Source organism: Engraulis encrasicolus, chromosome 5 (genome assembly GCF_034702125.1).
Source record: "Engraulis encrasicolus isolate BLACKSEA-1 chromosome 5, IST_EnEncr_1.0, whole genome shotgun sequence".
Lineage (NCBI taxonomy): Eukaryota > Metazoa > Chordata > Actinopteri > Clupeiformes > Engraulidae > Engraulis > Engraulis encrasicolus.
In genome coordinates this window covers 34,409,000-34,433,999 of record NC_085861.1, presented here as the reverse complement: position 1 = coordinate 34,433,999, position 25,000 = coordinate 34,409,000, and the positions used below count along the sequence as shown (strand labels likewise).

The following is a 25,000-nucleotide window of genomic DNA, read 5'->3' as shown; positions in this document are numbered from 1 at the left end:
TTATGAACAGAAATGTAATTATCAGGTGTTATGTCTGAATACACGGCCTGGGATGGAAGTCTGTGATTACATATTACTGTAATATTGGTTTTGTATTGGATTGTGCTTGTGAGTGTGTGTGTGTGTGTGTGTGTGTGTGTGTCCGTGCGTGTTTGTGTGTGTGTGACTGTGTGTGTGTGTGTATGTTTGTGTGTGTGTGTGTGACTGTGTGTGTGTGTGTGTGTGTGTGTGTGTGTGTGTGTATGTTTGTGTGTGTGTGTGTGACTGTGTGTGTGTGTGTGTGTGTGTGTGTGTGACTGTGTGTGTGTGTGTGTGTATGTTTGTGTGTGTGTGTGTGACTGTGTGTGTGTGTGTGTGTGTGTGTGTGTGTGTGTGTGTGTGTGTGTGTGTGTGTGTGTGTGCGTGCGCGCGTTTGTGTGTGCGTATGTGTGTGCGTGCTTGTGTGCATGTGTTTGTGTGTGTGTGTGTGTGTGTGTGTGCGCGCGTGTGTGTGTGCATGCCTTTGTGTCTGCGTGTACACATCCATGCCTGTGTGTGTGTGTGTGTGTGTGTGTGTGTGTGTGTGTGTGTGTGTGTGTGTGTGTGTGTGTGTGTGTGTGTGTGTGTGTGGTCCAGTGTGTGTGATTGTGGTCCTGTGTGTGTGTGTGTGTGTGTGTGTGTGTGTGTGTGTGTGTGTGTGTGTGTGTGTGTGTGTGTGTGTGTGTGTGTGTGTGTGTGTGTGTGATGGAAGCTCGTCAGAGAAGTAGGCCAAGTGCTTGGGGAATCAGATCATGCTTTGTTCTGTTGGACAGAAGATGCTTTAACTCTTTCAAGGTCACCACAGCAAAATAACTTTGAACACACACATGCAAGTACGCGTGCACACATGCACACAAGAACAATGGGGCATAAAGATATTATGAACGGCACTAGCAGAGATGCACATATGGTACAGCACAATTTTACTTAACTCAATACAAGAGTGTCATGATTGACACACACACACACACATATACAATACAACACAATACAATACAACATGTAGGTCTATTTATATAGCGCAGCCTCACAAATGTTGAATTCAAAGCGCTTTCAAAATACACATATGCACATACACATTCCCACATTCACACACCAGCTCTGGAGGCCGCCGCACGGCGCCAATTTTCCGGGGTTCACATGAGAAAGTGCACACATGCACATACACAACCAAAGACAATAGTAAAATCTCTTAAAAAATGTACGTTGGAAAAGATCACAACATAGCCTAATTTCATAGCATCAAGACCTAGCCTACTAAATGAAGAGATCTTTTCCAAAACGCTATATACACCATTTTTGACTTTTTGCATTTTAATATTGGAATTGACTGTTAAGAAGTCCTATCATCTCTGTGTGAATTCTTGCCATTCAAATGTTTTGAGAACATAATTTTAAAACCTCTATAAAATTAATTTTACAATGCAATTCAATGGAATGCCCAATACAAAAATGTCCATTTCTCAACATTCTATAAAATGGATATATCTCATTTTGGAAAAGAGCTCTTCAAATATGAAAAGCATAAGCTGATAAAATGCCTCCATATTACAGTAATGAAGAGAGAGTCCAGAGAGAGGATGCTGCACTGCACTGTAGGTGACACGTTTCCTCAGTGAGCAGCGGGGAGAGGAGAGAGGAGAAAGGAGAGTGACTCTCACGCTGCTGTGCTGTTAAAAATAAGGTTCACGCTGCTCAAGACATACTTATATATAGCTCACAGGGGCCAGCAGAGGTTGCACTGGTGTCTCTCCCTCCCCGCCACTCTCTCAGTCTCCCACCCTCTCTGTCCAAGATCGCTCTCCATCTCTGTCTCTCTTCTCTCTCACTCTCTCTCTTTCTCTCTGTCCAATACCATTTCACTCTCTCTCTCTCTGTATCTCTTTCTCTCTATTTCTGTGTCCAACACCATCTCTCTGTCACCATCTCTCTCTCCCTTGCTCTTTCTGTCCAGCACTCCCTCCCCCCTTTCTCCCCCCCGCCCCACTCTCTTTGTATTTCTCCATTGGTGACACCATCTCTCTCTGTCTCTGTCTGTCGCCATACCCCCCCCCCCCCCCCATCTCTCGAGAACACTCTCCATCACTTTCTCTCTCTGTCACTCTATCACTCTCTCCTCTGTCACGGTGCCCTATTCTCCTTCCACCCTTTCTCCTCCTCTCTCCCCCCTTTCTTCTTTCTGGCCCTCTCTTTATCTACCCATTTGCTCCAGTTCTCCTACAGTCTCTTCCATCTCTCTCTCTCTCTCTCTCTCTCTCTCTCTCTCTCTCTCTCTCTCTCTCTCTCTCTCTCTCTCTCTCTCTCTCTGCCCCCCTATCCATCATGCCATGTGTCAGCCCAATCATGAAGGCCATTGATCATGTGAAATGATGGATGTAGACAGAGCTGCTCTGAGGCACCCTGTGTGGAGACATGTACAGGGATGAGATACAGCTATCACACATCACCAACTGCAACTCCACACATACGGATATCATACATCAGCCCTGGAAAACCCACACCTAGTCAGGGATGAGATATGGATATCACAGACCAGTGCCTGAACCTCCACACATTAGGGACTGCGGCCCACGAGGTGTCCCGATATCAAGGGAATTATGGCCGAGGCGTAGGCGTAGAACAGGCCGCGAAGGCTACGCTGCTCGCTTCCGCAAAGTCCATTTTACCTTGATATTGGGACACCTCGAAGGCTGCTATCCCGCTTATCACCCAGTTGCCACATTTCCTGTCTGTATGGGTTTTACATGAAAATGATCATTTCATTATTTATTTATTTTATGATTTATTACTATTTTCTTTAGGCAGCAGTATACAAAACAGCTGTTTAGCGTTGCTCTAACCGCTTCATGAGAAAGTAGATTAACCATGGGCTTCATTCTGGTGCTACAGGGTACCACTTCCTATTTTTCAAGCAACAATGAGCGCGTTGTTATGCACATCAATAAACCATTTTTATAAGCAGGTTTTTGGAGTAACCAGTTTATTGAAGTGCTCATATAAACTGAATAAACAGTTTATTATAATCGGTTTATTGCAGTAATCGGTTTATGAGAAATCCGATTCTCACAGGTAGGTTTTTGGCTAATAAATGGATTTCTCGAGACATGTAAACACCTTAAACAGGTTATTATTGGGCTCTTGACATTCTAGTACGTAGCCAAGCACAAGCTTTTAATTCCTGGTTAGTGTCACACACTTGAGTGGAACACATGCAACCGACAGATTTCTTGTAAACGACAATAAACTGGTTTTCTCCAATGTTTTCTCTGTTTATTCCTGATCATTGTCGTAATGTAATTAGGGTCACTGTTGCAGGCAGTTCTATTTGCACCAACATTCCTTTCATTCTGGGGTTATTCATGATTAGCAAATAATTTGTTGATCACACCAACACCATATGAACAGAAATGACACATGTTTATGAATTTAGATGCTTTCCAATATTAAAAAGAAATACAGAACACAGATATTCTATGAAGTCGTCTAAAAAGATGTTCAAAGTGCTCAATAAAACCTAGCTGTGCAGTACCTGCCCACCTGCCTCACATAGCCTACTGAATCACATTAGGTCAAATTAGGACTAATAATAAACGTCATTGCATTAGTTTGAGATATATTCAGGTATAAAACTCTGAGTCTCTGCCCTTAGTTTAAATAAAGCCCTGTGAGAAATCAACTAAGCAAACATATGCACATTTCATGAAGCAGATAATGAGCCCCCCCTCCCTTCTATTTCTCTCTGGTGTACACACACACACACACACACACACACACACACACACACACACACACACACACACACACACACACACACACACACACACACACACACACATCATATTTTCCAGAGCTCCACCTCAGCCCCAGAGGATAAGTGAGTTCTAAAAACACTCACAGTGTCTTCCAAGAATCCTCTGAAGTTCTTTAATCCTCCTTCTCTCTGTATTTTCAGCTTCCGTCCCCTCTTTCTCTGTTTCATCTCTCGATTTCCCTCTTTTCGTTAAGCCCTCTCCAAATGTATGATCCCTTCATCATCATTTCTTTCTTACCTCCTGGAACCGTTTTACTTTCCATTTTCTATGAACACGACATTTCTTCCCTTCTGACGTTTTTCTTTATCCCTGCCTTTGATGTATTTCGCTTGTTCTTCGGATAGACTTAATACACCCTTATAGCAAAATATTACTTGTTATTACATTATTATTTGTTATTTCTCTATCTTCGAGAGTAGTTAGGCCAAAACATATAGAGCAGCTAATACTATGAAGCCACGCCCAGAAATCAACATTTTCAGAGTCTCATAGCGGTCTCCTCAATAGCATAATTATTGAGACACATATCTGGCCTATCTATCAACTCTCATTATTGTATATCAGTACTGCCTGTTAATGCTGGGAAATATGGAGATACAACTATATAATCACGATATGGAGTACTTTCTGTCACGATAACTATATATCACGATATACCACACTTACGTATGTTTTCAGTTATTCTCTTTATTTTCTCACTATTGTGTTGTATCGTAAAACCACATTTAAAAAAGAAATGTATTCTTCTTTTTACAGCGATATGAACTTTGAGCGTGCAAAGTGAAGACACATTTAAAAAATAAATAAATACTGAATTGATTAGCTGTAATAATGGATAAAATGAGTTCATCACGATAGAAACGATAAAGGAGAAAGGGCACGATAAACACTTTCCTATCACAATAGCGAGATATATTGTCACATCGCCCAGCCCTTCTGCCTGTCATAGCTGATCAACTCATCAGCACTGCCTCATATGGCAGTCCATCAATCACCACTGACCCTCATAGCTGTGTCTATCTATCAGCATTGATTGTTATAGCTGATCAACTCATCACCATTGACTCTCATACAGTAGCTGTCTATCTATCAATATTGTCTCCATCCCTCCCACTTCTTAGGGAGACCAGCATGTCCATGGAGAGGCCAAAACATGACATGTACAACTCTGTCACCTTCTTTATTCTCTGCCACTCTCTATCTCTCTCCCTCTCTTCATCACTTTCATTTCTCCTCTTCATCACTCACTTCTCCTCTCATTCTATAATCCTTCACTCTCTACTCTCTATCACTCTCTCTGTCTACCACTCTCTCTTTCTCTTTTATGTAATTTCCTCTCTTCATCACTCCTGTCTTTCTCTCTCTCTCTGTCAGTCTCCCTCCTTTCTCATTCCATTCCCGCCTCTTCTCCTCTCTTCTCCTCTCACCTCCTTTCATTCTCCTCTTTACCTCTTCTATGCTCATGTTCTTGTCCTCGTCTCCTCTCTGGAAGCCTGAACTCTTTTCCTCCTCCGCCTCTCCCCCTCTCTCCTCTCCTCCTTCATTTCCTCCTCTTGAGGGTCTGAAATCTTCATCTCCTCTCTCCTCTCTTCAACTCCTCCTTCTTTCTCACCATCAGTCTTACTCTCTCCTCCTCTGCCCTCATCTCCTCCTTTAATCCCTTTCACCTCTCTTATTGTCTAAACTGCTCTCCTCATCTGATCCTCTCTCTCCTTCTTCCTCCTCCTCTCTCTTTTCCACTCCTCCACCTCTCTTCCGATCTGAACTCCTGAGCTCTGTCCATCTTCTCCTCCTGTCCTCCTCACTCTCCCCTCTCCCCATCCTCTCCTCTCCTCTCCTCTCCTTCTCCTCCTCCTCATCTCCTCTCCTCTCCTTTGCCTTCTCCTCTCTGCTCTCCTCTCATCTCATCTCATCTCATCTCATCTCATCTCATCTCATCTCATCTCCTCTCCTCTCCTCTCCTCTCCTCTCCTCTCCTCTCCTCTCCTCTCCTCTCCTCTCCTTTGCCTTCTCCTCTCTGCTCCTCCTCTCCTCTCCTCTCCTCTCTTCTCCTCTCCTCTCCTCTCCTGTCCTCTCCTCTTCCTCCTCTCCTCTCCTCTCCTCTCCTCTCCTCTCCTCTCTTCTCTTCTCCTCTCCTCTCCTCTCTTCCGGTTTGAACTCCTGAGCTCTGTCCCTGAGCTGAGTCGTCTCCATTCTCTACGTGTTTCACCTCCTCATCATTATCCATGATCCTATGCGACCTCTATTAACCTCGCGTCCAGCTCACGTCTCTCAGGCACCACATGCACGCACGCACACACACACACACACGCACACACACACACACACACACACGCACACACACACGCGCACACACGCACACACACTCACACACACACACACACACACACACCTATCGTCCTGTCACCCTCTTATCCCGTGTCAAATAACAAACAATGTAACCATATATGTGTCCACTGTATCTATCGTACCATCAGCATGTCGCTCTATGCATCTGTCTCTCTCTTTATCTGTCTGTATGTCTGTCTACCTTTGTTTGTCTTTCTGTCTCTATTCTGTCTGTCTGAATCCTCTGTCTGTCTGTTTGTGTGTCTGTCTCTCTGTGTCTGTCTGGCTCACTCTCTATGTATTTCTGTCCATCTGTCTATCTGTCAGACTCTGAAACGTATGTCTGTCCATCTGTCTGTCTGTCTGACTCCTGTGATCTCATCCGCAGATGCCATTTATCTGTGCCGTCACCCCTTATTAAGTGTTTCTCAGAACCTAATTGCTATTCCAACGGCATTTCCACAGGACAGAGCAATAGAACACGTTTCTCCCTCTTTCTCACGCACGTCTCTGTCCTTCTCGTTCAGTCCTCCGCCTTGATCTCCGTTCCTCCTCTCCATCCCCTCTGTCATCTTCCAGACCTCCCTCTCTTTGTCTCTTCTCGCCACCAGACCTCTTTCTCATTGACTGCCTCCTCCCACTCCCCTTCTTTTCTCATTGGCTGTTTCCTACCTGAATTTGAGGATATTACAATCCAGGTGTGTGTGTTTGTGTGTGTGTGTGTGTGTGTGTGTGTGTGTGTGTGTGTGTGTGTGTGTGTGTGTGTGTGTGATCTCTCCCCTACCTGAAGTCACTGTATGGATGTATAATCCAGGCTCCGGCCGACTTGAGCCTCTCCTGCTCCAGAGCCACGGCCTTGTGGCTGCCGAACATGCGCAGCGAGAACTTGTTGACCCCGGGCTGCAGCATGGCCCCGAACTGCCTCTGGATGAAGGTGGACTGGTTGGAGTAGGAGTAGTCCTCCCCGTCCAGCCCCCCCATGATGCCCCCCAGGCCCCCCAGGACGGCATCAGGGGTCCCGGCCGCGGTGGTGGTGGTGGTGTCGGGCCCCGCGGCTACCACCATGATCCCAGTGGCCGTGCCCGCAGAGGAGGTGGATGCCAGGGCGGCCCGCGAGGCGAAGCCCACGGAGCGTTGCACGGTGCCGGGGGCCGAGGACGGGGTAGGCGCCGCGGCCGGGGTCGACCCGGAGGGGGCTGGGGGAGGGGGCAGCGGGATGGGCGTGGTGGGGGTGCCCCCGGCAGTGCCGGGGCGGAAGGGCAGGCCGTCTCGGTCGCGGGCCGAGGACGACATGATTGACAGGCGACGGCCACCGCTACGACCGGGCACGGGCCCAGCCCCAGGATCCGCCCTTTCGCCCTCCAGCGAGGCCTGCGATAGGCGGTAGCCGGGCGACGGGAGGCTGGTCTTGCTGCGGCGCTTGGAGTCTCCGCTGCGGGTGATGGGCCGGGAGTCAGAGCCGGAACCGGCGGCTGTGGAACCAGCGGCAGGGCCCCCTACTCCACCCCCCACCCCATCCATGTCCGTGACGGGCAGGGGGTCACGCAGTCCCTCCCTTACTCCCTCCCTCTCTCACTTTCCTGGCGTCTCTCAGCACGTGTTGCCCAGGCTGTAGCAGTTAGTGGTAGAAAGAGCAGAAACAAATGCCGGGAGGGCAGGGGAGTGAATGAGTATCACAGATGACCCATTGAGTGCTTTAGTGGATCAGGCACTCCTGCAAACTGTCTATTTTCCCGCATTATATTTTCCCCACACATTGTTTGTTGCTGATTACGTCCTCTTATGTCAATATCGTTGTCCTGTTTTGAGGGTTGCTTTGAATAAATGCCTCTGCTAACTGTATTGCAATGTGGTGTAAAAGACTAAACTTCTTCAGAGACAAATGAGTTCTCCTTTGTGCTTCCAAAAAAGCGCGCGCACACGGCGCCCTCGCACCTCCGCCCTGCCTTAACGCACGTGCCCATGTTCTACCGTCCTCCACACCTCTGTACGCCCTTGGAGACAGACAATTAAAATTGCAGAGGAATCGCCTCGTTTAAAATAAATACATACATCAACAACGGAAGTGTTTCTTTTTTGCAACCCCTTAAGCCGTTTGTCCTCTCCGGTCACCTTTCATCATTCATCCTCTAGTTTGTCCTTGGAGCTGTGCGCGTTGCTGTAGGCCCACCCTCTCCCCATCCCTGCCGAGCAAAGCGCACTGACGCCTGGCATGTTGGTCCTGCCGCCACGCTCGATCACGTAGAGGCGCATATGGATCTCCCTGAATGACAATTATAGCTGTTGCCACTGACCTTGCTTCGATCGACAATACTTTAATGTCATGTTATCACATCTAACGATTTGAAAGAGGTTGGAGTATTTTAGAGGAATGCTCAGTTTGAAAAGTACGGGCACATTAATAAAGGAATGACAAGGACGCTCTGGTCGCGTCGGAAAAGATGGGTAGTCTTCAACAGACACACGTACACAGCCTTGACAACACACGCGCCCTGACTCACGCACGCTGATTCACACAGACACGCGCTCACAAAAAGGACAGACGAGACAGACGTGAAGCTCCCATATATTTCAGCCACTCGTTACCGCCAGAAAGGTGTGTATCCATCCATCCGTCTAGTCACTCTAAGGTACAGGGTGACAACCCAGAGACGTGACCGGAGCACAGACGCAACAGGGCTTCGCTCACCTCACCAAGAATAAATAAATAAAGTGTCAGGTCTCTCCGGCGATGAGATGACAGCGTTTGGAAGACACGCTGTGAGGTAACCGAGTGGAATCTGCTGTCCCCATGCTGTCCACGTGCTGAACAGCGTTATATTAAAGTGACGTCTTCCCTCTTCTTGCTTGGCATAGTTGAAAACCTCGTTTCACTACCGTGCCGACACATGTGCTGTTTTCTTGTGTCAAATATGAACACAACGGAGCTCCAAACTACTGTTGCCGAAATAAGATACAGTCACAGCCCTGGATTGTCTCGTGCGACCCCAACTTGTTGCTCGCGGGTTTAAAATACGCCTCTAATTCTCTACGGAATTCTGAAAATATCCCAGCAAAAGATAAAATAGTCCAACCAGCCACGCCACGCTACTTCAGAAACACCACTCGTCGCTCTAGTGCCGGTCGGCGAGGGAGCGCAAACACGCAAACGGAATATGAAATAAATAAATAAATACATTCACAAAGGTCTGTCTGAATCTAAACGGCTTGTTGCCATGGTAGCCGCATCCCCATCACATCACCCGTCCCCAAGGCCGCGCGCCCGGCCCCGGTAAAGAGAGCTACGGCAGCAGCACAGGTATGGCTCGCGCGTCATCAACACTCTCACCCAATGCAACCGGGGAATCGAGCGCGGCACCAGGGGAGGTGGAAACGGGCGACCGGACGCGCGGAGGGGGTACCGTAGAGGTTGAAGAGGACGAGTTGATAGCGGAAAGCCAAGGAGAAGAAAAGAAAAGCCAGTGAAATTCCATGTGCCTGAGAGTGACAGTGACAGCCAGCGTCGGTCAGGGCGTTGGAAGAGAGACAGACACAGAATCAGGGAGCCGCTAAATTAGTTTAGAGAGAGAGAGAGAGAGAGAGAGAGAGAGAGAGAGAGAGAGAGAGAGAGCAACTACTGTATCTGCTGGTTGGCACTTATCACTCCTTCTCACTACAGCCAGACAATAATGTCTGCGTTGCTATGATGGCTGCACCTGGCTGGCACGTGGAGAGAAGCGAATTAGTCACAACGAGAGAAAAAAAAATCACAAAAGCCCTGCCCGTCACGTGGCTGGTAAAGCCGCCATAAACTGATTTACATGGTTGTCTGACAGATGTTTTTAGTAATGACATTTTGAGTGCTTCCGAGCAACATAATTTTCCAGTCAAATAGCCCATGTGAACTAAGCGTGTCTGGTCAGTAATATTTTTTTAGATATCAGGTGACATGCAGTGGCTGTGGGGCTGGATGGAAGATCAAACAAATCGTGTTGTTTACGGAGAGTCAGGGAGGAAATGGCCAGTGCGTCAGGAGCAGATGAAGACGAATGGGTGTTAAGACACACACACACACACACACACACACACACACACACACACACACACACACACACACACACACACACACACACACACACACACACACACACACAGTTGAACGATATTTGGACTAAGATGACTTTATTTGAGACTATTTAGGGGACAGAAGGACTGATGCTGAAGGAAAGCTCCCAGAATTTAAAATTAATCTCTCTCTCTCTCTCTCTCTCTCTCTCTCTCTCTCTCTCTCTCTCTCTCTCTCACACACACACACACACACACACACACACACACACACACACACACACACACACACACACACACACACACACACACACACACACACACACAGTGTCCCTGGGGTGGACACTGTTTGGAATAAAAAAATTGACACTCAGCAGTGATCATCCTCAGACTACAGTGGCAGAGATCAAGCAGGGATGTCACTGAGCACTTGCCCTGGCTGAGCGGGTTATTTTTAGACACGTGGGAGCATCTACAGTACGCCAACATAAGGTAGTACAGCACATTCATCTGACCCCATGATGTATACAGCCTGCTCATGCAGGTAGTTAACTTCCTGCATATTTACAAATGTGTACAAGCCCCCATAGAGTAGTATCAAACTAGTTACTCTATTCTCATACGCTATGGTGGTAGTATAACACACCTGACCCCACAAAAGCAGGATGTATAGAGTCATCTACTGACGCTGGTACATAAACGTCATCAGGGCTTAATGTCTGAGACCAAAATCGGCCTGGGAATTTTGACCAGCCCTCCACACCTCCTCCACCCCTTATAGGCCTACTATAAGTATGCTGGACTCAGTCCTGTTTGTATAGGATGCAGCCCTTCTAAATTGTGGACTCATCTCTAAGGGAATAATTGAAAAAAAAAAAAAATACCAACCCAAAAACAAAAGCATTGGCCCTGAGGACTGGGCCACCGGGAAAATGCCATATACGAGCCCAGTCCAGTCGGTAGGTCTATACTGCCCTACAATTTCAGAACGCAGTATAATTCAAAATGCCAAACTGAGAAAAAAGGCTTTAAAGTTTCCTTTCTGTCCACGCGACTGTGTTGGAGGTAAAGTGGTGATGACACTTCCATATAATACTTTTTTATGGTGAAAATTTATGCACGCAAGAAAAAAGCAAAAAAAACAACATTCTCATTACTTTTTAGCTGAAAAATCATTATACTGCGCTCTGCTGTGGTATTACTGTCTACACCAAAACCACGGTGTCAATGGAGAAGTGCAGTATAATTCGCATTATACTGCGTTCTTGGCTAGTAACACGTAGCCTCCTAAAACCAAAAAGCGCAGTATAATCAGTTTTTTGCGTTTTTTTCCGAAACGGGACCAAGTTGGGCCAAAAAATTTTAACACAAGAAAAAGAAGGTATTTTAAAGCCAATTTCAGGTCTAAACCCATTTTCGACCATTTTCAAGATACTGCGTTCTGATATTGTAGGGCAGTATAAACCCCCATACTCTATCAAACTAAGGTTGTGTAAAGCTACATTATCGGGTCAATCAGGTTAAGGGCAGTCATGGGTGAGCGGTTAGGGCGTCAGACTTGCATCCCAGAGGTTGCCGGTTCGACTCCCGACCCGCCAGGTTGGTGGGGGGAGTAATCAACCAGTGCTCTCCCCCATCCTCCTCCATGACTGAGGTACCCTGAGCATGGTACCGTCCCACCGCACTGCTCCCCATGGGGCGCCACTGAGGGCTGCCCCCTTGCACGGGTGAGGCATAAATGCAATTTCGTTGTGTGCAGTGTTCACTTGTGTGCTGTGGAGTGCTGTGTCACAATGACAATGGGAGTTGGAGAGTTTCAACATTATGAATCATCATCATGCACAGAAAGATAAACCAAAGCCATATACAGGTTACACATAGCCTATGGATGGCTTGGGCCTCATAGACCCAATCAGTAATACCTGTGATAAAGGATGTATATGAGTGATTCTACGATTCGCCTGCGCTTTTGGCAAAAGCAAAATGTCAATTATCAGTATTTTTTTTCAACTAAATGACCTAGATGTTTACATAGTGTATATATTTAAGTTTCCAAACAAACAAATTGCCAAGCTTAATCTTAAATCATTTTATAAATACTCTAATGAAAGCGAACATTTGCTTGATTATTTTGTCAACAGTGTTATGGACAAATATTATGTAATTTCAAACATATATAAAAATACTACAGAGTTGAAACAACATACGTTTGAAAGTGCTTATGTCCCTTAGCAATAATGTTGTCATTAATCTGTGCAACTGATGTAGAACATGTGATTGTTGAGCTACATAAGTAGGATTTTATGATTCACTGTGATACAGACTGACACATTTTTCATTATAAATCCCTGTAACATCTGATTTGAATTTAGTCACCCTTCTTACACAAGACTTCCTTCTCCAGAGATAATCCCTAGTGTCTGTTCATAGGATTTTTCCAACACATAAGGGATCAATAGCACAAAAACACTTTCAAAACAGTCAACCTTGTTACTCAACTGTGTTACGGTCAACAGTGCAGGGGAACAAGTCGGCACTTTTTTAGGAGAAAAAACAGAGAAGACAAACCCATCTCCCTAGAACACAAATTATTTTGTTTGTTTGTCTGTCAATCAGGCTTGTACGAAATTCCGAATTGAAAGAATTTCAATTCAAAGTAATGCCATAATACCAACACTAGGTGGTGGTGTTGTATGTACTTTCAATGGGTGGTGTAGATTAAATTCAAAGAAATTCAAGGTAATGGCACCACCTAGTGTTCGTATTATGGCATTATTTTGAATTGAAATTCTTTCCATTCGGAATTTCGTACAAGCCTGCTGTCAATATGGAGATAAATTGGCAAAAACATACTCCTCGTAGAAAGATCAGGAAGCGCGCTCAACACCTTGTCTTCTTATATTTTACACTGGGTGCTTAACTTCGTCAATGAATGAACTCAAATCTCAAAAGAAAGTGAATAAAGAAGCACTCATCAAATTTCCTTTTTAATTTTTAATCGCCCTTCATCACAGACGTTTCGGGCTTACACCCTTCTTCAGTGTGAAATAGCCATTTCAAACGTCTGTGATATGAGGCGATTAAAAATGAAAAAAGAAATCTGATGAGAGCTTCTTTATTCACTTTCTTTTGAAAAACATACTCCTCCTCAACTGTCATAGCTGATTGTAACACCATTGATGGTAAAGGCGGATTCATACTTGGCGTGACTGGCGCTAACCTCCTTCATACCTCACTCGCGCCGATGGCGCGCGCCGTCACGTGACCCAAATTGGCGCCACGCCCCCCGGCGCAAGCTCAAAATTCCGCGCGCAGCGCAATGTTGTGCACAAGAGGATTTTCCTAACTTGGCGCGCGCCAAAGCGGAAACAGCTGATAGAAACAACAGGAAGAATGAGCAGGATCAACGAGGAAGAGAGAGGTGACCGAGTGGGTCAGGCAGTATCCTCACCTGTACGACACGGTGACGGCAAATAGAAAGCACTGGGACAAGATTGCTACGGCCAATTCCTGGAGTGAAATCGCCAGACACGTTGGGAAAACGTAGTATCTAGTGAGAAAGATATGGAACTTACACTTATTTGAAACATGTGCGTCAATTTCCCTCAAATTGGCAATAAACCTCCTCAGAACTACAACCTGTGTTTGGTTATCTATTCCTTTGTGACACAGACGGCAAACCAACCCGTCAAAATGTTAAATGTGAAATGTGATATGGCGAAAATAAGCCGATATTAATTTCTCGTGATGTTATTGTGAGACACTGTTTATGAGCTCACTTGTTAAATGTTATGGCAAGACAATAGCTACGTCCCTGAGGAAAAAAAGCCAACATGAATTTCTCGTGGGTTTGTTGTGAGACACTGTGAGCTCGCTTATAGGCCTATGTAAAATACATTGGCTACGTGCCAGGCGAAAATAAGCCGACATTAATTTCTTGTGGGGTTGTTTTGAGACACTGTACGACAGTTTCAATAGCCCATATAGGCTTCTGCCATCGCACCATTTTTTTTTGTTCTAGACTTCATGTATATGTTTTAATATGAATACTGGGCAGGTAGGATGTGTGAACGAGGGAGTGTGACGACAAGACCGACAGGCATTCCACCGTCTCTTCTGTTTTTGCCTCCTCCTCGCTCTGCGTTGCATATACCGTTCTATATTCAATAAGATTTCATTTCATAGCTGGCACACTCATGTGACAGCACTGGTGGTGGTATTGTGTATGCTTTCTTCGTTCCTCGCGCGGTTCTTGCCGGCCTTCAGTTCTTCTCTTTTTCTCAACAGTGACGCCCGCTGGTCCGGAGAGAATTGCATTTGTGGCGTAACTGGCGTTTATAAGCATGAATAGTCTGGCGCAAGTGATGACGTCATTAATGGTTTTCGCGCCAAATGCGCCAAGTTACGCACGTAAAGTATGCAGAGCCCTTAACACGGCTTGACATTTCAGCCATTTTTATGGTGTTGTGCTAACTGAGGACCTCAGAAGTTCCACCACAACACCTTAATCAATTCATGTAGGCTATTTGTATGCTTTATCTGTGTTTTTCTACATGTGATTTCTAATTCAGATTCTTATGAATATGTTGATAACACAGTTGACAAGCAATTTTCCCGCTATGAGAACATGAAAAAGAATGGATTAAATTATGGAAGGATGGAGCTCAAAACTTACCAAAAAGTCTTCCCATATCCTGCCAAAGAGGTTATGACATCACGTGATGATATTCGTATGGCCTAAGACCAAACCATTACTGATTTATGGAGGGGGTTTCAGACCGTGACACGGTTAACACAGTTTTCGTGGACACACAAAATGGCAAATTTCATGTATAATGGAAAGGAAAGTGGGCTTTCTGACAGCTTTGTCATATTGTGATGATTACTGTGAATCAACATTTGCAATCGTCTTGGGCAAAACAAATTTCTTTACACGCTAATATGAAGACTGAATCTGACATTTGGAAAACAGGACGGCATGAAAACGCCCAAAACCAGTATTAAATATTAATTCTTGCTGAGGGAAATAATGTCATGTCTACACTTTCTGTATTATATGAAAGATAAATGTGTGCTAATGTCCAAAACATCATTGGATGCAGTTAGTAGTTAGTGGAATTGGCAAATAAAATCCATGGACTTAAAAGCGCAGTTGAATCGTAGAATCACTCATAAACTGGAGGAAAATGACACCCACTGCCCATGATTATTACAGTATCACATCATAGCAGTGACAAAAAGCTGGGTTACATTGTTAAGACAATTTTGGAGCCTAGTGATGTGTCCTAGTGACGTGTTCAATCCTCCACTCTGCATGCTAGATAGGGCAAAACAAATGAACAACTGCGTATTTCGGCTGTGGACCAATAGTGCAGCAAATACCTCAAACAATCTTTCACTTGGTGATACAAGCATCAAATTTGGTTCAGAGGTGCTTCAGACCCTACTCTTTTAGAAAAGGTCGCTATCCAGGTGAAAAAACAAATGGCGGCCATTTTCCAAGATGGCCGCCATGCAGATATGAATTAGCAACTGAAACAACTGTTCAAATGGTGATACAAGCACTGGAATTGTCATAGATACTCTTTAGACACACTTCTTTTGAAAAGGCATGCAGGCCACTTGAAATCCAAGATGGCCGTCCATTTTCCTAGATGGCCACAATACATATTATTGGAATCGGTTATGGGACAAAAAGGGCACTACTGTTACGGAGCTGACAAAAGCGTGAAACTTTGCACGATGCTTCCTTAGGACCCCCTCAATGATTTAAGCCTAGGAGCCCTAGTGAAATGCTCAATTTTCATATCAATCAAGTGAATAATACATGAACATATCATGTGTCAGCTTGGATTATTTACCTCTATAAGGTCATTACAAAATAAAATATATATTGATTTGTGTTCAGATATGTATATCTCAAGTCCTAAGTGTACTGTGGAGTGATAGGGGCCTTTATGCTTGGGAAATTATGAATAATCAATGTGCAATACACCATACAGTATTGACAAATACTTTATGTATTGTATGTATTAGCAAAATGGTTTTCTGGTCTACTTTGTGCTTAAACTTAGATGACATGTTGGCTACCTAACCACTTAATTTATTGATTGCTTGTTATTTTTTATTTGTGCGTGTGGTCCTTTGTTTAAAACATATCTGCTTGCCTTCCCTCTCTCACACACTCAAGTCTTTCAAAAACTTTAAACAACAACATGTGGAAATGCCATTGGCTTTGGAGGGATACAGCTGTCAAAGTAGCCTACAAGTCATCAAGACTATACTGTACTGTACTGTGGCGTAGTGTACTCTGCTATACTGTACTGTACTGTACTGTACTGTACTGTACTGTACTGTACTGTATTGTACTGTACTGTACTATACTGTACTGTATGGTACTGTACTGTACTGTAATGTGATATACCACACTGTACTGTACTGTACTGCACCGTACTATATGCTACTGTACTTACACTTTACTATACTGCACCGTACTGTTGTATGCTACTGTACTGTACTGTACTGCACCGTACTGTATGCTACTGTACTGTGCTGTACTGTAGTGTACTGTACTGGACTGTACTGTACTATACTCTACTGTACTGTAATGTACTTTACTATACTGCTCCGTACTGTATGCTACTGTACTGTACTGCAATGTACTGTACTACACTCTACTGTACTGTATGCTACTGTACTTTACTGTACTGCACCATACTGTATGTTGCTGTGCTGTACTGCACTGTACTGTATGCTACTGTACTGTACCGTACTGTATGCCACTGTACTGTGCTGCAGTGTTCTATACTGTACTGTATTATACTCTACTGTACTGTACTTTACTATACGGCACCATACTGTATGCTACTGTACTCTACTGTACTGTACTGTACAGTACAACTACACAGAACTGAAACATTTAGAGCATTCTGAGGTCATGTACAATATGATGCAAAAAGATTTAGTGGGAATGAGTTATGTTACTGTTACCACTCAAAATCTTGAAGGTTAAAAAAGTCATATGGCATTTTGTGTGTATATATATATATATAGTATATACCATATGAGAATTGTTTTTTAACATAGATATTTCTCTTAAAGGTGGCAAAGACCTACGGTAGGTAACATGTTGTCCATCAGCTGTCATTTTTGAAGTAGCAATTGAAATACTCAATCATTACTGAGTTTATTGTAATGCAAGTTGAGACACAAGTACTAGGTGAGGAAAAAAACTTCTCACACCTCTACCTACTTACTCAACACCTACTTAGAAATCATTCCCATTTGATTTGAACTGAAGATAAAGCCTACATGTATATTGAGTGATCTGTAATGCCATTCTTAAAGACTGAAATGCAGTCACTATAGACATAATGCTACTTGTGAAAATTTTGAATTAGGTGATCTTATGGGTTCTTCATACACATGGAGAGGTATTGTCCTTTACCCTCTCTCATACACATAAAAAAATATCTGTTATGGAAATTAGAGGATGGAGAACCTGACCTTGGACATCTCCTTGCAATGATACTTCCCAATTTAGATGCAGCTGAGCGAGCATTAGCAGCAGTCTATTCTCACCATAGTTTTAGTGTGGGAAATGCTCATTTTAATTCAGACCAAGAATCTTCTCAACATTTTCACAATGTTACATTTGCTGTCAAACATGTAAGCACAGACTCACCCATACTTTCACACTATGAACATTTTTGTAGTTGCAGCAATCTGGTCAAGCAGGCTACCCCTGCCCTTGCTTCATCTCTGCTGAGTTCGGGACTATATTAACATTGTCAGCTAAGTAAAATGTCATGTAATAACAAGGTAATGCATGACATATTGTATATGACATGGTAGAATGTTTTTCTTTTTCCGAGGGCTCCGAGGCTAGAATTACAGCATATACCCTAAAGAAACACCATGCAAAGTTTGGTGCTTTTGTCACTTCCGTAACGGTATCTGTATTATATCTGTATTGCGGCCATCTTGAAAAATGGCTGCCATCTTGTTTTTCCACCTGGATAGCGACCTTTTCTGGGAAAGTAGCTCCTGAAGCACCTGTGAACCAGATTTGGTGCTTGTATCACCAAGTGAAAGATTCTTATGGAATATTGACTTAACATTCTTCACTACAAGCATTGTTCATAGTTTAGTGTTGGTGCCCAACGGGTTCCGCCTGCCCGATGTGTTCTCTTTGCACTGCACATGCGCAGTATGACGTATACGGAAGAAAAATTGCCTGATCTGTGCCGTTAATTTTTTACTTTCTCGTTTTAAGTGTTTATTTTGTAGGAGGAAGTTTGCGTTTTAAACTCTCTGTTTTATAATAATATAGAACCGTCACAGAAAAGCTAAATAAGGTCACCAACTAGTCAGCTAACCAACTAAATATTCAGAGCACAATAGGCTATCACGTTATTTACAGCGACAAACTGCATTTGATGTAAAACAACGATATAAAGTAAATGTATAATATAAATATGTAACATCTCTCTTTGTGTTAATGTTCTGACGGCTGAAAAATAAGCATTTAAAACGTGAAAGTCATAAGGGAACACATCGGGCAGGCGGAACGCGTTGGGCACCTACAGGGAGTGCTGAGTGGCACAGCGGCTCTCCCAGCCTTATTCACAGCTCAACATAGTGTGCAATTTGTGAACCCCCGTCTATTGCAATGGATACTTGATACTTGATGATACTTGACCCTGACTTTTCTGTGGACCATGCACAGTGACTTTTGACACTCCTTGACACTTTTTCACTTTTGACAATATGGCTGCTCTGTGCCACTCATAATGGCATCCACAGCTGTATGTGTGTTTGTAAATGTGTGTGTGTGAGAGAGAGATTTGGCTTTGGCCAAATGTAACTAAGTATTTGCTTTAAGGTTAATATATGTGTGTGCAATGGTGTGTGTAATGTTTTGTGTATTCTGCATTTAAGTATGTATGCTACTGGACACGTTCATTTCCCTCGGATGAATAAATGAATGATATACTCTCTCCTACTCTACCAACTTATCCAACGACGTTCAAAATTGGGCCTTACCTTCAAAGTGTCACTTAAAAAATGGAGGCAAACCCATGCATAAATTGGGAAAAGTCTTTAACGCTGGCTACATGCCAACAAGAAGGGTTAACGCTGGCAGATGGAGCTGGGGTAGGGGGCCTAGGGGTTGGGGGTGTCAGGTACTCTTCATGCTGTCAAGGTCAGCGTGACCTTCAGTGGTGTGGCTGATTCCAGGGGACAGACTAGCGTGCAGGGAGTAGCAGATGCTGCAGGCAGCCAGGTTGGCCCACTTTCTGATTCAGCCATTCAGAACACACAAATACTTTGTACAATGTATTCACCTCTGTTTAATGCAGTGGTTCTGAAACTGGGGGTCGGGACCCCCAGGGGGGCAAGGGTCGCAGAGGTAGCCTACTGAAGGAGGGGTTGCGGACAAAAGGGACCTTGCATAAAAACAGGAACTCCACTGGTTAATAGCTAGCAGCTAACATAATTCAATAATTTGGTTATTCACATATTCACTGGTTATATGTAAAAATGACATTGATAGGCTAAGACAAACGTTTTCAGCGGTCCCAGATGAAAACGTTTGAGAACCTCTGGTATAATGTATTCATATTATTTGTCATGCGAGACACATTATTGCCTTTGAGCTTCATAGTTAGTGCTGCAGTTAGTAACGCAGGGTGACATGACTGTGGGCTGTACTGGGCTGCAGTGAGGTGAGAGACAAAGGCTGATATGAGGGCTGGACTTTGCTGGAATGAGGTCCTGAACCTCAATTGTATGCTCCACATCAGAGCCGCTGGCAGCTTTGTTCGAGCCTAGGTCACCTGAAAAGCCCCCCTACTCAATACAGCATAATGGAGAACCAATTCCATTCTTTGATCTAAAGGGGAGGGCAATTCAAAAATGTTTGGACCATTTATTTTTTTAAAAACCATTCCAAAGTAGGCTACCTTGTTTGTATATACACATATGTTTCGATGTAACATAATCCTAACAAATGCCCCAAAAGACCCCAAAAAGAAATGACTGATAGTCCCTTACATATGAAATACTTTACAGATGTACTCTCTGTTAAGCACATGCGAAGATTTAACAAATTAAACCATTTTGTATTCCACACACAAGTGAAAGTGTAAAAGAGGGGACATACAAAGTACATAGAGTAGTTGAGTAACTTTATTGATCCAGAGGGAAATGTGGGATGTGTCTTCCTTCTTTGGGCTGGGCTTGGCTATGTGGTGCTGAGAAGCACACACAGCTGTGCAGGTTGTAGGGCTGCCTGTGTGTGCTTCACTGAGGTGGTGTAGAAAATAGAGCATATAAGAGGGTGATACGTCTCTGTGCATTGCTTTGGTTGTAGGATGCTGCTGAGTGTGCTTGAATGTGTTAATTCTACTGTAGTTGTGGCACCTTAACTCATTGGCTGCCTTGGCCGTCGAATGACGTCATTTCGAATAGTGACGCCCCCTGCCTTCGACGTCGTTCGCCGATAATTGCGTTTTTTTATAGCCAGACCTCGAGGACAGTCTGACCTATCTTCTGTATAAATTCCAAGCCTCTATGCATTTTCTAACTGTTCCTGTAGGTGGCAGAAGTGTCCTTAGGATAGGAACAGTCAAGGCAGGGCTTAGTTCAGACCAGGAGGAAATGTCAAGACAAAAACACCCCTTTTTTACTATTATAATCTCAAAAGTAGCATAGAAAAATCATTTTTGAAAGTAAAGCACCTGTGACAGTAGTCTACTTTCTTGCCCTCTGATTTTAACACAGGTAGGCTACTGATTTTAGTGTAAAAAAAAACCCTTCCTCTCATGACCAAAATACAACCCCCTGTTGCTATCTAGCTAGAAGGCATTGTAGCTAGCTTGCCCAAAATACACCATGAGATGATCTGTGTGGCAACCTTTCATTTTGGATTATGTGATCAGCCTACACAACATCAGGATGATGCTTACAAAATATCATCTAACAGGAGAATGCACGGGACTAGTGGTGATGTTGGGAATGCTTGGCTATACATTTCCCTACGCTAGCTAGCACGAAATTGCTAACAACTTACAACTAAGCCTAAATAAAGGAGCCTTGGTAAGTCAACCATTTTTACGCATTCTTCAGGTATTTTTTATGGATCTGTATAGTATGATCAGCTTACTGTATCATCAAAAAAGACAGGGGGGGTTGCAGATTCTTGGAACAGAGTAGCCTTTGTGTCTGGTCAGATGCAGTCAGCTCACATGAGAAAGCATTGCACTTAGCCTCAGACCAGCTAGCCTTCACCACTCCAATCGGCTTGTGAAATGTTGGATATGTGATCAGTACTTTATCAAAAGAAAATTCATTGAACAATATATGACAAGATCACTATAGCAGAACCATGATGACAGTAATCATCAATCTGCAAATTGTCCGCTCTGCCAAAGAAGCTGCAGTAAGCTATAAGCGGAGCTGCCTGCATACCTGCCTCCCTCCCCTACAAGACGGTCCTATTTCTGGAGGAAATAAACCAGCTGTGGTTCGTTCTCCAACGACTGGAGAGAGAGAGAGAGGGAGAGGGAGAGGGAGGGAGTTCCCGGAGTTAAGGGCACCTACTGTCATGATCCATTCTGCGCGCCAGCAACTAAACCAAAACACCCTTGCTTTCGAGTCNACCCCCGTTATATTTCAGTATATTAGGTTGAAAAGATAATACAAATGATCTTTTGTTCAGGCTATAGATGACAGAAGACTCTGTAATAGCATCTGATAGGTTTGGAGTTGTTAGGATGATGCCATTATGGGCAAAAATGTTTGCTGTTATAGCTCTACTTCAAATGGCGTTTTCTCAGCTTTTTGGCTAGAAAGCGGCATATTGGCGAATTCCACTTAATTTCAACAGATGATTATGAAAGAACGGAAAGGGGTAGAGAGACACCGTTTTTTTCTGATGACAGATGAGCGTCTAATCTGTGTTTTGATAGGTATGGTGTTGACATAGACACAGAACTCAATTTTCTGTGAGCCTCCAAAAAACGCCCAAAATGCTGAAAAATCTCTGGCACTCCGAGGTACTCTTTTATGAAAATGGCTGGCAGCCAATGAGTTAAGCTGCATTGGTCAGTATATGGTCAGTAGCGTGCACAGACATTTTAAGGGGCAGGTGTTCAAGGGGGGGTGGTGGGCATGTGGAACTTCCAGATGCCTTACTAGGCTCTAACTATATATTATATCTGGGCATTATTGTGACATGTTTTTGATTGCCAAGCATTTGTAGATGATCATGCCAACATGGACCACAGTACATTCTGACAAAAAAAATCCAAAAAAGGAACTTTCAAAACGTTTTTTTTTTGTCAAGCAGGGCTAAGGGGCAGATGCCTTAACACCACTTTGTGCCTAAGTTGGCGCATTTAGGCTTACTGAGAACTGTGCCGGTTCCCATTCCCGCACCTCATCATGAACCGGCCGGTGTGTTCATGCTGTATATCTTAGCGCTCGTGAATGGGAAGGTTGGTTCGCAATGTGAACCGAAAAATACTTGTTTTTTTCCGCAAGCTGAGAAGAAAAGTGGAAGTTGGCAGGTTCATCCGTCACATGCAGGAATATGAAATGAAATGCGGGTGGTTCGCAGGTAAGCACTTAAGTGCCGAACGTAACGTTGCCAAACGTTGGCCTGAAAACAGCATCTGTGCATGCCTATGGGTATGATAATTATGGTAAATACCAAAAGACAGTGTGAAAATTGTACATGAACACCCCTTGTGTGTGTCCATCGTCTCATTAATCATTTCGATACCCGAGCTGCCAGGATGAGATAACTTTTGTACCTTTTTAATATGGCGGACAGAAATTTTAGCTTATTCCTTGCAAAATCTGAATTTGTTTGTATGCATCACAAACATCTTTCCCATACAATGTGAAGGAAGCATTAAGCTGTCCAAGTGTTGAGAGCAGCATGTAGCGGTATTAAGACGATGGGCTGTTCTGAGGTGAGATGGAGAACTGCCTGTCCCTGAGCTGTGCACTGCTGAGAGCTATGGTCTTAATGTGCTATTGGACTTCTGGCATCTTTGTTTGGTCTTGTCCAGCCAGCGGTTACCAAGGTTACCTGAGAGGACGTGCCCGCTGACGTGTTGTGAAGCGCTCACACATCATCTTGACAGCAGTCTCTCTCTATCTCTCTCTCTAACACACTCTCTCTCTCTCTCTCTCTCTCTCTCTCTCTCTCTCTCTCACACACACACACACACACACACACACACACACACACACACACAAGACAGGGGCCAGATATAACCTAGTGTGTGTGGTGCCATATGTGTACACAAGATTGGGTGTTGCATGTCTGTGCGTATGTGTGGAATGTGTGTGTGATAGGCCGTTTGAGTGCTGATTCGTGTTTATATCTATGTGCCTTTGCATGAGTGCACTGAAGCATTTATACATTTAGGCTACAGACAACCGTGTATATCTGAGACTGTGTGTGTTTGCATGACTGCACTGAAGCATTTGCACAATTACACTCAAGTGTGTGTGTGTGTGTGTGTGTGTGTGTGTGTGTGTGTGTGAGAGAGAGAGAGAGAGAGAGAGAGAGAGAGAGAGAGAGAGAGAGAGAGAGAGAGAGAGACAGAGAGAGAGAGAGAGAGAGAGAGAGAATTAATCTGCCATACAGCCAGTCATGAACCCTGCACTTGCTTGACAGTACACACACACACACACACACACACACACACACACACACACACACACACACACACACACACACACACACACACACACACACACACACAGACACACACACAAGTATTAAAGTAAATTAATTTAGAGCACTAGCCTAAAAATTCACAAAGGCATAATGTGCTGCAGAAGATTCAAAATTAGTGTATTTATTTGGAAAAGTATATTTATTTTTTAAGAAATGAGTTGAACAAGACAGTAAACAACAGGCGAACAGGCAGATAGTACTGTGAGTAAGGCAGTTAAGTCAATGTATCAGTAAGACAGCAACTGGTGTCTTCTGATTTGCCAGAAAGAGTTAGTTCCCTCCTTCGTCTCAGTCAATGAGCAGTGGGTATCAATCAGTGTGATTGATGGATTTATTACGGTTGAGAATAAATGTCCCCTTTGTGCTGTAGATGGCAGTCGCGCACATCTCGTGCAAGCCACCATCATCAAACATCACAAAAAAAGAAGAAGGAAACCAAACTTGAGCAGACGCCTTTGCATTGGGTAGGAGGAGTTTGAATCCCCTTTCTCCAATCTACTCTCTTTGATGAAAGGTGTCAAGTCAGAGCCATGCATACATGTAACCTAGTATAGTTATTTAGAGAACTATTTCCCATCCAGAATAAATTGCTCTCAGCCAGCCAGTAATTTTAAAGAAGGCTATGTCACAGTCTAATTGGTGATGTCATAGCCAGTTTGGTGGCATCACAGTCAGACTAGAGAGTGTTTTGGGGGTTGGCAATGTCAGAGGCAGAATTGTGAGGTCACACTCCTTTAGGTAATGTCGTAGTCTAATGAGGTTACATTCAGGCTAATGATGTCGCCGTCTGGCTAGTGATGTCACAGACAAGTTAGTGAGGTCACAGCCAGGCTAGTGATGTCACAGACAAGTTAGTGAGGTCACAGTCAGACTGTCACAATCAAGTTAGAAATGTCACAGTCAGACAATTAAGTGATGTCACAGCTGGGTTAGTTTGGTCAAAGACAGAATTGTGTCAGCAGTATTAATTGGTCATGGCATACATAGTAGTCTAGTGAGGTCACAGTCAGTCTTGTGACATCATAATGTCTAGAGATGTCAC

General features: G+C 44.0%; 2 protein-coding genes across 2 annotated transcripts in view; both read right to left on the bottom strand.

Moving 5' to 3' along the window:
• Positions 1-7,679, bottom strand: part of LOC134449772 (potassium/sodium hyperpolarization-activated cyclic nucleotide-gated channel 2) — a 43,748-nt gene extending 36,069 nt beyond the window's left edge. Inside the window, exon 1 of the mRNA XM_063199880.1 lies at positions 6,943-7,679. Within this exon, the coding sequence (XP_063055950.1) occupies positions 6,943-7,679 (737 nt within the window). The remainder of the gene's footprint in view (positions 1-6,942) is intronic.
• Positions 7,680-24,078: 16,399 nt separating this feature from the next.
• The window catches only part of pklr (pyruvate kinase L/R), a 32,895-nt gene continuing 31,973 nt past the window's right edge, over positions 24,079-25,000 (bottom strand). Inside the window, exon 12 of the mRNA XM_063199194.1 lies at positions 24,079-25,000. This exon is cut by the window's right edge and continues 280 nt beyond it. The gene's annotated coding sequence lies outside the window, so the exon portion shown is untranslated.